We start from the raw sequence: 16,699 nt of genomic DNA, 5'->3' as shown, positions 1-16,699 counted from the left end.
TAGATATGTTTGTTGCAGTTTGACTTTGTCCTGGTAATAAACTCATCCTAGCAGTCCCACATATTAATTAGCTGTCCAGAGTACATCATTAATCCCTGGTTTGTTTGCTTTTTCTTGCTTCCTATTAGGCTTACGGTTTGGGGTTTTTTTTTGTTTTTGTTTTTTTTTTTTTTTTTGTTTCCTTACATTTTTAAGCATTATCCTTTTCCCACTTTGAAAAACAACCCCATAAATCTCAATTTGCTGTGACATCGATGTATCCATTTCTAGTAGCACTAGAGGTGGGATCTTCAGTAATGGTCATTCTATAGGGCATTGGACGCAATAGTAGAATCTCAAATTTAGGACAATTCTATCATGGAGAAAAATTTATTGTCCATATTCTAATAAGAAGAGTAACACATCAGATAGATAGGATTCTCACCTTTGTCTGTTGCAGTATGCATAGCACAGTGGTATTTTGTAGCATAAAAAGGTGTGTCTGCCGATTGCCTGGCTTTATGCAACCACTGCAAAGTGAAGTAACGTTAAGCTACACAATAATCACAGAAGTGAGATGTTAAGTCCTTCGGTGATGATAACCTTCAGTAAATCAACTTAGAAATCATATGTTTCAATTTAGAATGAGTGCAGTAAATCCAGCAGACTCAGACAAAGGGGGAACATGAAACAACCTCATTACTGGCTAAACTCAAAAAGTAATAGTGTACAAAAAAGTCTGCTTTGTGGAGTGTTTCCATTCTGAAGTGAGAAAAGGCAGCAAAGATTGCTGTCTTTGTATGAATGAGGTTCATTTCAAATCTCAGTTACTTTTTCAACCAAATACTTTATCTCTATTTTAGCGACTCACTAATGTAGCATCAACTGTGACTTCCCATGGCTTAATGTCACTTGTGGCAACAGTGACACACTGAAGTATCACCCTGGCTAAGTGTGAGAGGTAGAGTGTAAAAAGATAAACAGACTGTCAAGAGTGTGAATAGCACTGGTAACTTACTGGTTGTATATTGCTAAGCAGATGTTTTGACTTCTACTTTCTTGCTTCCTCTGCTACTTTTTGTACTGTCTTACCTATTTTCTCTCTTCTGAGCTTAAGCATTGAATTGTGAGGACTGTTTACTTACATGTGCAGCATCTAGTGCTTTTCTTTGAGTTTTGGCACTTAGCTGTTGGTACAGAGTAAAGAAGGAACACCAACAAACCCAGTTTGGTGTTGGTGGATTGATTTTGGGTTTTTTTGTTGTTTTGGTTTGGTTTTTTTTTTGGATGGGGTTTTTTTTGGGGGGTATTTTTTATTAATAGAGTAGTTGTTGTTAGTGTTTTCCAGCAAGATCTGTCTTTTAATGGAAAGGAGTAATAAATCTTTTCTCCTTCACATTTCTATAATCTTAACAAAATATCACTTACTGTGAATTCCCTTTTTTCCCCCCTATTGTATCTTGCTCTAGGATTATAGGCTGCACTTTGATGCTGTAGAGAAGGAGGCAGTTGTGTGATGATACGTATTTTTGAATAAATGTGCATGTCAGGTTATCAGTTTAAGAAGATAAGGTACCATTAGGTAAAATACCAAGCCCAGCTTTATGAGGGATACCATGGCTATGCCATTGATACAGCCTGGTGTGTCACACACTGTTCTGCAAGATAGGATTAATACGTGGTTGTGACTGTGTGTCCCCGTTTGCCTTTCCCATCCCAAGCACACTGCAATAGTGTCTCACCTGCAAATATCCAGAAGCCTTGAGGAAATAATTAGGAAACTGGAAGATTGAAAATGGCACAGTCTGGTTTCTGTAATGAAAGTTGTCAAATACTCAAAGCTTGGGGCTTCTGAGATAAGGGATAATATGTCTAGGGGACTGCCATGGATCTGGGAGCCTCAAGGATGTCAGCATGCCATCTGTAGAACTGGGAATTCCTGAAAGGTCCAGCTTTGGTGAGAGTCTCCTGCTTCTTCACATGGGAGCCTGGAAGCCACAGGAACATGAGCTGAGGACCAAATTGCAAAATTCCAGACTGTGCACTTTAAACTGAACAAGATAGCTCCCAAAAGAGGAAAGATGCCTTTGCTCAGTCCGATCTCTCTGCAGAGCCATCTCCTTTGTCCTTTTTGACAGCAAACAGTCAACCCCAGAAGAAAATATGACATTACATTTTCAACTGTGTGGCACAAAAACAGCTATTTTAAAATGCTTAGAAAGGAAAAGCATTTTTTAGTGCTGTATAATGCTGAACATACAATTAGTAAAATATTTAGTGAATTGTAGACTTAATAACTGTTAGCTGGGATATTTGTGGCTTAAAAGAGAAAAAGATTAAATGGAGAGATTTTCATTATCATCTCTGTTGGACAGCTAGGAAAATAATTATTTCATAGAAAATGTTCTTGAAATGCATTTTCTACATTGAATATATGCCATGGTTGTCACAAATTGCTGTTAACAGAAGAAGGAGCAGCTCTAGGTATCTTTAATCTTTTGACTTAGTAATTTTTAGGTCAGTAATTTAGCACTGTATATCCAAATGTAACCTTTAATTCCAAACTGGTTTTGATTTCCCCATGCATAGCTACGTGTGGTCTGGTTTGCGTGAGTGGATGGTAGAATGAATTGTCTGCCATGAGACCATGCATCCAAGATAATGTATTTGTAATGCATCATTTACATATCTAGTGCTCACAGTTACTGTGACCCACTCTTTTGCACAGTTAATCTTCCTATACGGCAAGAATACTCTGTGATAACCTGTAACTGATGACCTGTGGTATTTCAGCAGCCTCTTTCACTTGCCTTCTGCTATAAATAGGAGACCATAGATCAGTGGTGATTCAACAGTGAATTGAAAAGTCCCGAAATAGACTGTCAGTGTTTCATTTTATACCAGATACCTTTATATTCTTTCCAGCTTTGATACCAAATAATTGTTCTTCTGGGTTTAAAAGCAAAGATTAAATATGTGAAAAGGTCAAACACAGAGGCAAATTAAAAGGAAAAGTATCATTGATTCTGCTGGAGACAACACATAACACATAGCCAAACCTAGAACTTCCCCCTTCTGCTACCTAATAACAAAAAATAAAACTATCAGATCAGTTTAAATGAACCATGCACATAAGTTGGCCCTAGGCTTTTACATGTATGCTTCTGCAATGGGGTTATGCTTCTGGATTTAAATCTAACTTCTCTATTGTATATTTTTAGACAAATTAACTTAGTCAATTTTTGTTATATAGAGGAATACTCCCCTTCACAGTGGGGCTCCTCTTGTTACTAGTGAAGTTGAGAGTAAAACTTCATAACTGACAGGAAATGGCCAAGCTCAAGGGAATTCAACAATGTCCATAAGAATGAAATACAGACAGCTCCTTTAGACGCTCTTCTGAATTTCTGTGAAATATACTTTAAATATGAACTCCAGGGACCAAGATTTTCAAGTCCTGCCATCTTCAATTGTCTGAAGTGACAGCTGAATTACACTGTTACTTTGCAAGTTGCGGTTCAGTGCCTCTACCCACTGTTCCTCCATCAGAGAGCACTTTTAACAAGAAAAGATAGACACACTTATTTTATTAGTTAAAGTTAATCATAGGGCTTTTGATTTGTAACCTGACCTGCCAAGCGGGCTGGTCAGCAATCTGTTATCTTAATTGCCAGCTCTGTGACTTCCAGCCTGAGCAGCACCAGGTGCTAAGCTAAATAACAGGGTGATAAACACACACCATAAATGACTCAGACGACTCATTATGTTGTCTGTGATTTCACAGATTTGTAATTAGAAGTTTTAAGAAACTAAAATTAGTTGACAGGAACAAAACAGAGTCAAATGTAGAAGAGGGACATACATAAACTTCTTGGTTTATTGTATTCTCAGGATACTTTCACCATTCCACATTTGCCACTGCTTTGGCAAGGCCTTAAACACCTACAGGCCCCAAAGGTAGTCTCCACTGATGTCCCTCCTCCCACCTCAGTCCTTATTTTAACAAATCTGCTGCTTGACAACACATCACTGTCTGTCTATAGCAATTCTCTTACTTTTCTACACAGCTCTTCAGTCACAAAAATTTCTCCATCACTGCTGGCTGCTCTTGGCTGGTGTTCAGCATGTTAATTTGTGACACCACCAAGAAGATTATCTTCTTATCCTTATATTGAGACCTTCTCCAGATACATGTAATCATGTCAACTCATGACTTCACGTAACACCTGATTCTTAGACTTTGATGTTCCCAGTCTAGGACATGGCCTTCAGAAACTAACAATTACAAGCACATTGCTTCTGAGACAGGAGTATATTAAAAGAGAACTAAAAATAACTGAAGTGCCTGCAAACCCTCTTGGAAGAGAGAGGGAAACTAACAAATCCACTCTACATTCACTTTTTAACTTCAAGCACTTTAACGCAATAACAGAAAACAAAAGAATCTCAGACCTTCTCTTATAGACATGCTAGAGGGAGCACAGATCTATTTCTAGCTTTGAAAGTCATTCAGCAAAGGCAACAGCTCTCTAGACACACTGAATTGCTCTGCTCCTCCTGAAAATCAATGAAAAAAGATACTTGATGCTTATGTAGCTGCTATTAATAGCTCTTACTCTCAAGTGTTAAGCATTTGACAAAGTTGCTGGGCATCTCTTCTTTGGCTGACCATTAGTGTTTTCAGTGATTCTTCTACTGCTTTTTACTATCATGTTTGCTTTTTTTTTCTATCCCTAGCTTTAGATAGTACCTAGGTCTTATACTAGGGAATTTGGTTTTCTTCCTCAGCTGAAAATGGAAAAATAATTTCTAACACTTCTGTGTCCAGTACAGAATGTTTCTTTTTTAAATCCTGCCTGCCATTATCTTCCATAGCCTTGGAGACCTGTCAGACCACAGCTGAATAGGAGGTCTCCTCTGTTTCTTTGCCCTGCTCCCCCTCAGTCCAGATGGTGCACAGCAGAGGTGACTCATGCTGTCATCTCATTGCAGATTTTATGGGAATGACAGAGCTCAGAGCATTCTTCTCCTAGTAACTGGACCACAGAAACACATACTGGGGCTGAGTCACTGTGCCAGATTACTGCAGGCTCTTCCGACCCACTTATTTTCCTGTCATTTTGTATCATGTTTAGAAGATCTTTTGCTTGTGCTGTTTATTCATTATGAGTTATTTTATCTTTTTGGGGGGCAAACAGAGTCTGCTTTTAGGTTTTGATGCTGCAGCTTGAGATACCAGTAGAAAAAAGAAGAATAGATGCTTATGTGATATCTCCAAGCATACAGAGGGTTTCTTGTAATAAGCCATCAAGAAACGGAAAAACACAATTGCAGACAGTGTCAGGAATATATTAAAGCACACTGAGAATTCATCCCTAGTTCAATGCTATTGCAATTACTGTAGGAATGGATTTGGGCTCCTAATAAGAGAAATGTTTTATCATACTCATAACTCATGTGTTTAAGATTACTGGGCAGACATTTAAAGCTCAGCCCTAGGGGAAAAACTGACTTATTGTAACTGCTGCTGGCTTTACTGCTGTTTTTTCTACAGCATCAAAATGATTTCACAGGGACTGGCAGGAATGTACTGTCTATTCCAGAGTTCAGCAAAGGTTGTTTGTATATTGCAGATTTTATGCAAGTATCTCGAGCAGCTTTGCAGGTAACTTACACAGATCTGAAGAGTGTCCTTTCAGTACCCTATGCCATGCTGTATCTACAGGGAAAAAGCCATTGCATTCTGCACAGACTAACAACCTGACTGTGCCGCTCTCCTTCAAGGAAAGCACCAAGTGCACAGCAAGCATAACAGTGCTCTTAAATAAGCTGGACAATAGTCTTATTTCTCCTTTTGCTTGTTTTGTGCTCTGGTAGATTTGACTTACAGCAGAGAGTGCTGCAGAATTAGGACCAGCGTGTTTCTCCAGCTTCTCTATAGAAGGTTAAGGGACCCAAAGGAACTTAGTTTTCTCTACTCTGCAGATTACTGCTCTTTAAGATTCCCAAAAGCTGTGTTTACTTCCTAAAGAGGCCTGACAGTAATAAAAATATGCTCTCAGTCAAACCCTGCTGACAATCCAGCTTTCAAATGAGAAATCCACTGTGATTTGATTGTTTATTTTTCCTCCCAGAAGCAGTATTAACCTCTCCTGGGCTTCCTGTACTGCTGACATCCAAGCACCAGGGTATAAGGGGAGAAGGAAAGGAAGGGCCATAGTACCAGTACAGATTGAACAGCATTCCAAGAGCTTTCTTTCCCAGGAGCTCTTCTTCTTCCCTTTTATTTGAGGGCAGCAATGTGATTCTTGCTCAGGACAAGAAGACTGCCCTATGTTCAGTATTACTAGCAGATGTGTGATGTGCTTTATAGGTACAAGCAACTATACTTCCTGCTTTCATTAAGTTGGGTGAATGAAGCCTTCACATGGTTGTTATTAGCACATTACGTAGCCCTCCTTTAACCATAGCTTTTTTTTTTTTTTTTTTGTTTCTCCCCTAACCAACACTATGGAGTGGATGAAGCACAAAGGCTGTTTGACACAGATGGGAGGAAAGATGTTTCACATGCTTAAGGGGATTGGTACAGATGGTGGGTTTAGTCTTTGTTCATCATCAGAATGCACTAGCCTACACAGCTGGGACTCTGGCAAGATCATCTGGTTTATGACTTTTGGAATTTAGATCATCATAATGCTGTTGGAGCCCACAAGTGCTTGGCCACTTCTCTCCTGTGAGTTACAAGGCAGGAACAAAGTTTAGGTCTCTCAAAAAAGAAGTGCTAAGAATATACATGGAGAGTGCTAGCTGTGTACTCTGCAGTCAGGTTTTAAAAGAGCCAAAATAATGGGAGGAATTGCAACTACAATTGAAGCATGAGGCAGTACCTTTGCCACAAATTGAGCAAAGGGACTGTAGGTACAGCTGAACATCAAGGATTTGGCTTACTTGGAACATACTGCCTATTACATTTTAAATTCCTGAAAATTCTGAGAGAAGAGCAGTGGCATTGGCTTTGGGGAAGTCTTTGAGGAGGGCAGGCAGTGAAACTAGTAAGAGTGAAGTACCATAACTGGTATCTTTCAGATCTTTCCAGACTGAATCCCAATCTACCCAGTACAGGAAAAAAATATCCTCTCTCTGTATGTCACAGAGATGGCTTTTGTAGAAACTCACTGTTCTCTTCACTAGTTGAGGATCTGCCCCCTAATATGATTTGAACACAGCAGCTCAATATTGGACATTTCTTACCAAGAAACTGTCATCTTTGTTAACCACAGTAATTTCCCTCAAATGTATTAACAGTCATTATATTAATATGACACCCAAACTGCATGAACATTGAACAGATAAGGAGCTGTAAGGCTTGCTCACATCCCAGCATATTTTGAATACTGATCCTCCTGAGGGATGGTGTTTAACATTCTTCATTGATAAAAGGAATTTCAGTACTATATAGCATGATGGATCTCAAGAGTAAAACTGGCTTTGCTTATGATCAGTATAAATAATATGAGGAGCCAAAGAATAATCATCAGTATAAATGTCTCTGCCTCCAAAGGCCCTAACATATACAGCAGTGAGCTATGGACTAGCCCTGAGGGTATCATGCCAGTCTTCCCAGTGAAAGTAAGACTTACAAGACGGATAGTGAGAGACCTGATCCACAGCTGAGGTGACAATGGCACCTAAACAAGAAAAAGATGCCAGCAATAAAGATTATTATCAAAGATATTTCACTGTCATATTTTGGGAAGAGAGAAGCAAAAGGACAGCAGGAATAGCTGTCGTAACACAGTGAAAGTATCAGAACAGGCAAGATGGTGTTAACCAAAGCAGCAAATAATAAAAGGATCAACATGTTTTAATAACATGAGCAAAGCAGCTGAAGGACAGACAGCTCCCTGCAGAGACCTATGCTCCATGCACAGGCAGCAGGGAGAATAAAAGCTCTTGTGTTGTGATTAAAACCTTGTTTGTGCCAGAATTACCTTTTTTTTCCACTCCTCATTTAATTCAGTTATTTGGCTGCATTATCCTTTGTGTGCTTGCTCTCACATACACACACAAATCCCTCAGGTTTCCTCTCTTGAAATACCACTGTTAACCCATGTTCTGAAAGCACTTCAGCTTACCTTTGTACTTAGGCGATAGGCAATCCACCCTTCAGGCACAGTATTATGAAGCAAAGATTTATATCTGTGGGCAAGAATAGTGCTGGTGACATGAGTTGGAGAATGCTCAGTCACAAAGGCTGTTTCTTGTATTCTTCAGGGCATCATTTCAAAATGGAAGCCCTTGATGCAGCCCTTGAAACCAACACCTGAGCCTTGGCTGCCAGTGTGGCCAGGACACTAAAACAAAACATTTGCCAGGAGGCTAATGCTGAAGTTTGCTACCTGTCAGGGAGTAATTCAGTACAGGAGCTCTCAGGAAAAGTACGAATTTCAGTAAGAACTAAAGGTGCAGTTTCTGCTAATGTCAGATTTGATTTTTCTTTAGATGTCTTCTGTGTCTTCACATTAATGGACTTTCTGCACACACTGAGGATGGGAAGCATTCGTGTCAGCCATGGGAGACATTCATCCAAGGCACAAGACCTCAGAGTAGTTATATGCCAAATTATATCAGTTTCCAGATCTTTGGTATCAGGGTTAAATTATTAGTAAGATCACAAAGGAAGTTGGAAGTGAAATATAAATCATGTCTTGAATTAATAACTCCCCAGAACCTTTCCACCTATTACTGTTGGTCAGTTAATTTGCTATCTGTTAAAACTAGTGAATGAACAGTATCAGTATCCCAAGGTTAAACCTCTGCATTTCCTGCTGATGCACAGGTCCCAGCAAGGGACAATATTCAGATGAGATCTGGATGCTTGCACCAACACAGGGTGAAGTTTGCTTGTGTCTGACAATGCTTTTCTCTTTCTGCAGGATGGATGACATCCAGCTATGTAAAGACATTATGAACCTTAAGAGCGAGCTGCAGAATTTGGTAGCAATCCCAGGTAATGGCCATTTCCCAACCCAGTATTAGGATAATGCTTGGGTGATGCACAGGTGGGGATGGTGTCAGGGACACCCCTCTGCCCCTAACAATCAGAAATGTACCCCCAAGATTGAATTTCATCTCTTTCCTCCCATCCTTGTATTTATTTCCAATTTCCCTTTCCATTTTTAATATCCTGGTCTCCAAATTTCTTTTCATGCTGTATTTCACTGCTGCCTTGAAACCTGCAGCAACCCTGCAATATCACTCAAGGTGCACATTCCTTGTACTCCCTTGGCAATCTCAAGGGAAACACGTGGCATAGAAATTGTCAGGTAAAAAAGATGGTGCTGACACATCAGAGATAAAAGGCAGAAAGGAAAGGGATTTATAATCATAACTGTGAATGTGATTGATTTTTTTTCTCTAGATACACCAATTCATTGTCACACCTGTAGTTAAACCTACCATCCAGAATAAAGTAAAAGGTTTCTACAAAAAGCATGGGGAAAATTCCCTGCAAAGTCACTGTTGTAGACAACTTTGCAGTCTTTAACTCCAATCTCCAGCTGAAATCAGTGGAGAATTTTGTTTCACTGCAGTTTTGCTGTTTTAGATCATCCACAACAATCCTACTTTTGTTCAAGAAAAGTACAGACAAATCCTGAAAAGCAACTGCAGTGGGCCATTTAAAGTATATCACAGAGAACTGTCACAGAGATATTACTGCATGGCCTCTTAGCACCCTTAACAAATAACTTGCTGCTGCCTAACTATTAAGGGTAAGTTTTGACTGTCCTTTGGTTATCTCACTTCTTCTCGATATTTTATTCTGCAACTTTGAAAGACAGCTTTCTCCCCAGAAAGGAGAAGGTCACTTATGAATTGGGAAACAGGACTACTCTGAGGCCACATTCTTAGTTGTGTAAGAACCTTTTCCACTTTTCTTTACACTCAACAGAAGTGGATTAATAATCTTTTTTTATTTCTTCATACTTCTTAGTTACTTATAGGTCACATTTTAACAGTGTTGGTACATTATGGGTTTAAGTGGTACTGGGAAGGATTATGAATCCTAGAAAATATCTATGAATGATTCCCATTGCCTTGCCTCTTCCAGTCCGAAGCTTTCCTACCCACACTTTTAACTTGCAGTTAGGGTTGATCAAAGAGTCTTAAGCAGAGATCCACAGCGAGCAGTTTCTCCTTAGCACAATTCAGGATGCATATATTTGGCAGGCAGTTTCCTGAAGGGTATGTGAGAGCAGATCTCAATCTGGGAGGAGGATGGATTGAAAGGAAATAGGAAGTGGCTTCTATCTTCAGTAGTGAGAGAAGGAGATGCCTTGCTCCATAGGCATAAATGCCAAAGCAAAAAAAAAAACCAGTGATTTCAAAGCATTTTTCTTTTTTCTCTACTGCAAATTCAGATTATTCATGTGAATTTTCCATAGGAAACAAAGCCAAAGTCTTGAAATCTTTGCAGCAGTCAACCTTCCTTTATGATTTCTAAGACACACACAATACATCCCAGACAAAGCAGCTGTATATTGTATTACAGATTATTTCCTCTGCTACTGGCAGACCATAACCTAAAATTGTACAAGGAATATGACTGAGATTGAGACTTACAGAATTTGTCTTGAAAATATATTCAAGGTGTGCTTATCTAAAGGAATGGATTTATTACAGAAGTTCCCAGCAGTAAGCATCCTGAAGCCCACGATGCAAAACTAAGCTGTACAAAACAATTCTTTTCAAGTACCTGATTTAGATAGCCCTTCAAAATATCTTGTAAATTCAATCAGCAGACTGCAGGCAGCTTGCCCTTCTTCCACAGCTCTCAATGTACTTAATTTTATGGTTCTCTAAACAGAGTTCTACTGCTCAAAACCAGAATTCTTGATTTAATGCAAAGTGTCTTCACAACAAATCAAAATTTTCAGATTTTTGAGGAAATATGTGGGTTAGAATTTGCCTCTGGCTTTCTCATCTCTATTCTACTTCCTAGGTTTGAAGATTTCTGTCTTAACTACATTTGCTTTATAACCTTAAACTACACCTCTGTAATCCCTAACATTTATGAGTGTTAGTTTGTGACAGGCACATCTTTTGTGTCACAAAAATCAATGTTTATAGACAACCTAGTCATTAGACTGGCCAGTTAATAATGACATACATATATATTACTCAGATTTTTGAAACATGGGGAAAATAAACACTTTGCATTTATTTTTCCACATTTTACAGTCGATGCTGTTATGTGGATTTGTTGCTCACCTGCCTTACAGAGTAGGAAAACAGCTGTTGTAGTCAACAGCCAAAGCTGTCATGAAGTACAGAGAAATGGTTCCTTTTGGTATGGTCTCATTTCCCCTGAGGTCAAAGGGAGTTTGTACCGTGGATTTTAATGAAGCATCATAGACTATTTTCCCACCAAAGCTCCTTAAAAAATTCCAAGCACTGTTTTGCAGAGAAATTTAATATTAAAAGGAGGCTTGGCAAGCCCCACAGAGTCTCCAGACCATTAAGCTGCTCAAACGAAAGAGCAGCAAGAAGAGAACAAAGAGGCAGTGACCAGAACTTGCTGGGGTTTTGGTGACTCAGGTCTGAAGAACCATTGACTTCAATCAGCAGTTCATTCTTAGACACATGCAATGTCCACCTTCCCACTCTGCTCCCTATAATCTAAAGTAATAGCCTCTTTTCTCTGTTTTTGACCAGAAAAAAAAAAAACTAAGATGGACAAACAAAGAGAGGATGAACTGATTCAGAAGATTCACAGACTGGTACAAAAAAGAGACTTTCTTGTAGATGATGCAGAGGTGGAAAGATTACGGTAAGAACTAAAAGCAGCTGAACTTAGGGAGGTTTCATAAGTCTGGTACTATACTGGAGTGACAAAATTTACACTGACATTAATTGAAAAAACTGATCCTTTAAAACAACTTCCCAAGTCAAAAGCCTCCTCCTAGTTCCATAGGAAAAACACTGAAATCAGAATTATGCCACTTCTGTGGCTCTTTAATCATAAGATGACTGAATCATTAATGGGATAGAGCAGGGTTTGGTCTCACATTCCTACCAGAAAATGTCTGGGCATTACCATTAAAGAGAGAAGGATTTTTGCTGCCACCAGAGGATCCTTTTGGCATGAGTAGACATGAAATAGAATTTTACAATTTTAATTTGTAGACAACTAAAATGTGCCTTTTTCTATTTTTAAACAAATTATTAATGTGGTCAGTTTTTATTATTACTATGATCACCATGCAAGTGATGATAAAAAAAAGCAAGAATGCAATCAGTAACACATGTCTACCTAACCTAAAGCATAAGCAAGTACAGAATGATTTCATTTCAGTATCTTAGCCTAAAGTTGCTAAGAAACTTGTGATCTTCCTCAAAAATTCATTTCCAGCTGTTGCACTGAGATCCTACTCTACAATCATATTTTTGCTATTACTTTCCCTGCCTCTTTCTACAGTAAAGATTCAGGGCTCATCAATCCATTTATTCTAAACAGCAGTATCTCTTCAACACATTTAAATTCTAAGCGAGGACAGGACAGAAGAGAGGAAAGCTTGCCAGAGTCCTGCAGCTGATCAAAGAGAGCTGGCCAAAGTTGGCAGCTGACAAGAAGCCTGAGCTAGATGTAATCCAGAGTTCTCAACTGCTAGTTTGATGTGCAAATCATAGAAACGTCATCAGCAGCCAGACAATGCAGAAGCCTAATTGTAGGCTGCTGAGAATGCACTGCTATGCACTATGCAGATGCGTATACATTAATGTCAGTTCACATTTGGAGCAAAACCAGAGGCTTTTCTTTAAAATTCTTGATAATAAAAACCTGTTTTTCCTCTAAACTGAGATGTTCAATCAGTGAACTCAATGTTGGAAGTAACAAAATAGCAAAGAAACTAATATGGAAATACCCTCAATAGATACAGTTAAGGTTAGCAATGCCATCTTTTTATTTTGGGTCTAATGCTGTCAGCTTCAGGCAAAGAAAAATATATACTAACAGCAGAAGAACATGAGATCCAGCCTTTAAAAATAAGCACTATAATTACAGCCATATATATCCTCTGCTCCACCTTGTAGAGGAAGTATCATGAAGCACTTGTGAGGCCAGCTTAAAATAGGTGATACATTATGGTTTGAATCCACTGAGTAGGGAGTATAATGAATCCAACAGTATCAAGAGAGAAGAATCTTGGTGAAAATTCTGCATTCTACAAGAAGTTTGTTACTCTTTTTGTTTATGCAAATATATTGCTCTTTAATAAGCAGAAAAATTAAGAGTTCCTAAAAACAGTAAAATAATTTTTTACTAGTAATTTGATGCTAGCTACTCTAGCTTTTACAGCCGCCATTTATGGTGAAAACATTGTTATGACATTTCTTTTTCTTTTTTCCAGAGAGAAAGAAGAAGACAGAGAGATGGCTGAATTCCTTCGCACCAAGTTAAAACCCATAGACAAAGCTACACAATCTCCTACTAGTGAGTTCCTAAATATTATGAAAAACAAGAACAGTAGGAAAAACACTTTAAAATGGTTTTGTTTTAAATATGCAAAGTACATTTGAATACCCACTGCCACAACCTGCTTTTGTAAAGCAAGTAGATTATTTTTCCAATCTTTTTCCCATCTGGTTCTGCAGAAACAGCTGGGGAAAAAAAACCCTCTTCAGATAAAACACTAGGATATATGAAGCAAAGTTTACCCATTTACAGCAGGCAAGATGGAAACTAGAAAAAAGACTGCAAACTTCCACAGGTGCCCCAAATTTCTTACATTTACTAGAATAAATAAGCTTTTCAGTCACCTCAACCCAAATTTATGGATCTGCAAACATATTTCTCAGAAACCAAGTGGATTATATGATCCCTTGGAAGCTTTTAGCTGCGACTTTTAAACAAATATAGCCACAGAATGAGCTCTAAAAGTTAACAGGTTCTGACCTGTCATAAACTGAGCTGTTAAGCAGGGAGACAGTCAAGTGCAAGTGGTGCCCTTCTTAGTGGATTTGGTCCATCAGCTGCAGAGGTTTATAACCAAACACACTGACATTTTGCACAAATGATCTTCTTAAAGATTTTCTAGAGAGAAATGGAATGACCATGAAGTTCAATTACCAAGTTGATAAAGACATTCTAAGATGCTTCACTAATTGTTTATACCCTTTTAGTCACAGGGAGCATATCTCATCTCCCTTGTTAATTTCCTTACGTTGCTGCTTTTAAATACAATGTTAAAGATTCTTTTCACACTGAAAAATTAAAGCCTACCTTTATCTTGTTCTCTTAATTACAGCATCCAAGGTGACAAAAGAATAAACTGTAGCAATATTTTTGTTTAACTCCTTAGTTGTTGGGGTTTAAGGATAGTAAGATGACTTTCTGTAGAAGGATCTATTACCTGACTCTAAGGCTGTGAAAAGGGACACTTGGATTGAACAAGGAGCAAGAAGTTTATCCCCCACACTGAGATGTCTGGATTTTTCAGCCAGTTGGACTTCACATACCAGCTTGGTTACTACCAAGTGTTAGAAGTATTGTTCTAACAAGTTAAGATATTTGGGAAAGACAAGGTTTTGAGTGCAGATGGCAGGAAAGGCTTGCATTGTTTAAGCCAGAAGTAAGAAGAAAGAGTTTGACCAGCTCTTGTTTTTAATGGCGTCTTTTTTTGAACATTGCAGGCAGCCCAGCAGAAAAGAAGGCAGAACCTCCTCCAAGCAAGCCCACCATTGCCAAGGCAGGATTGGCTATTATTAAAGATTGTTGCGGGGCGACACAATGCAACATCATGTAGCTCTGGGCTTTCTACCATGTTTGTCTTTTTAAATGTTTTCATTGAATGAAACTGTGTAGAGTGAGGGGAACTAACAGCATCCTGCTAACAGAATCAAGAGCAACTGGTACAACAGTTATGTATGGAATGTGCAATGGCAGGTTCTTCACTGTTGCATGGATCACTCAACACGCATGCCTAAAAACAAACGAAATATATATAGTGGCTGTCCAGTGACCAGAAAAGATAGTTAGTAGAGTCAACAAAAACACCCCACTGACAGAAGTGAATGGAAAGAGGGTATATTTCATCCAGTAAGGTGTAAAATGGCAATTTTAATAGGTCAACACTTGGTAAGAATGTTGTACACTTTTCCCTTTGACAAACAGCACTCAAAAATTGCTTAAATACCCATTTTGGCTACTTTTCTAAACAAAAACCACAGTAGTATATGCTGTATATAGCACAACTGATAGATGAAGCGATTTCAGGATAACTGATGTTGCATACAGAATCTTTATCAAACTACTATGATCTTCAACTACTTTGCTGTGGATTTTCACTTCAAATTCTTTAGAAAGAGGATCAGTGACAAGGATGTTGCAAGTAGAAAAAGATTTTTATATCCCATATGATTCCTAAATTACTCAAGTCAGATTAATACTGCTTACACCAAAAATAAATCTGATGAAGCTTTAACAAGCAGAGCTACAGTAACTGCAAATAGATGTAGTCCAGAGTTGTACCATTTCTTTTTTAGATTTGCACCTCACATGGAGTCACAGAAATATTTACCCAGAGATTTTTGTCTACTATTAGAAGTTACATGCAGTATGACATTATGTAGCACTGGTAGGTTACTGGGAGGAGAGTGGAAGACAAACAATTTAATATTTAAAAAACAGTTAAAACAACTATTAATTGCATATGTCATGACCACAAGAAATATAAACTTTCAAGCATAGGAGAACAGTAGTCACCCCAAGACAAATTGACCACAAGACAAGTACACAAATACAGAAGGAGATAGTTGTGATAGAGAGATCATATTCTACACAAATGGGTTTAAAATTAAGGGAAATACAGAAAGACTTACCTGTGTTTCACTACTAAATGTGTTTCTGGTCTCTATGCAGATTAAGCCTTGTGGAATCTAATATGTTAGCTGTCAGTAGCTAGTTTTTCTGTGTGATGGTACTTCATATAAATGTACTGTGATAGGTGTAAATAGTAAAATAAATGTATATGGATCTAATGTGAAAATCTCAGGCTTAGAAATAACAGATAGCAAAAAGTTCCTAAAATAAAGTTCTTCAAGAGGAATTTCCATTTTTTGAAGCCAGCTAAGTGACATCTGCGCTTCTATGTAGAAAGGAACCACAGCTATATGAAAGGAGAAAAGAAATAACAGCAGTTACGCCAAAAGGCTAAACAGTAATTTTTATTTTTTTTTTTAAAAGAGGAAGTATCTTTAAATTCAAGAAGATAGACATAATCTAAAGTAACCCAGACTATTCTTGTACAAATAAAACTTAATCCCTAGCATCAGACTGATTCAATGAAGATTTGTTTTTCCAGAATAATTTGTTTTGGTATTGCAGACTCACTTGAGACAAAGAACCTACACCACTAAGTTCCTCAAGGTTTAAGGATCAAGGAAGAAAACAAAAACACAAAAGCATTCCACTAAGACTTGACACACTTGTACTTACTTTTGATCAAAGACACAGGAAAAAGGACATCACATATCCAAAGGCTGAACAGTCATATATAATTATTACATCTTTGTTAATACACGCATCACCACATTAAGCTCTGTAGCTCTTAACAGCTATTGGATCTGGTATGGGTTGGACTCTCTAGAGCACCCATGTACATTAACAGTTATGGAGAAAACTGCTTTTAAGGGAGAGTAGACACTGGAGGGGAAGAAA

At 38.2% G+C, this 16,699-nt stretch overlaps 1 protein-coding gene across 1 annotated transcript in view; it reads left to right on the top strand.

Annotated features, from left to right (window-relative positions):
* Positions 1 to 16,305, top strand: part of BMERB1 (bMERB domain containing 1) — a 49,258-nt gene extending 32,953 nt beyond the window's left edge. The window contains exons 3-6 of the mRNA XM_034065784.1: positions 8,916 to 8,989; positions 11,695 to 11,809; positions 13,392 to 13,474; positions 14,674 to 16,305. Coding sequence (XP_033921675.1) covers positions 8,916 to 8,989; positions 11,695 to 11,809; positions 13,392 to 13,474; positions 14,674 to 14,786 — 385 coding nt within the window. The 3' untranslated portion in view covers positions 14,787 to 16,305. The remainder of the gene's footprint in view (positions 1 to 8,915; positions 8,990 to 11,694; positions 11,810 to 13,391; positions 13,475 to 14,673) is intronic.
* The last annotated feature ends 394 nt before the right edge of the window (positions 16,306 to 16,699 follow it).

This window comes from Melopsittacus undulatus, chromosome 8 (genome assembly GCF_012275295.1).
Source record: "Melopsittacus undulatus isolate bMelUnd1 chromosome 8, bMelUnd1.mat.Z, whole genome shotgun sequence".
NCBI classification, from domain to species: Eukaryota; Metazoa; Chordata; class Aves; order Psittaciformes; family Psittaculidae; genus Melopsittacus; species Melopsittacus undulatus.
Note: the sequence above shows the minus strand (reverse complement) of the source record. Positions and strands in the feature narration are given on the sequence as shown.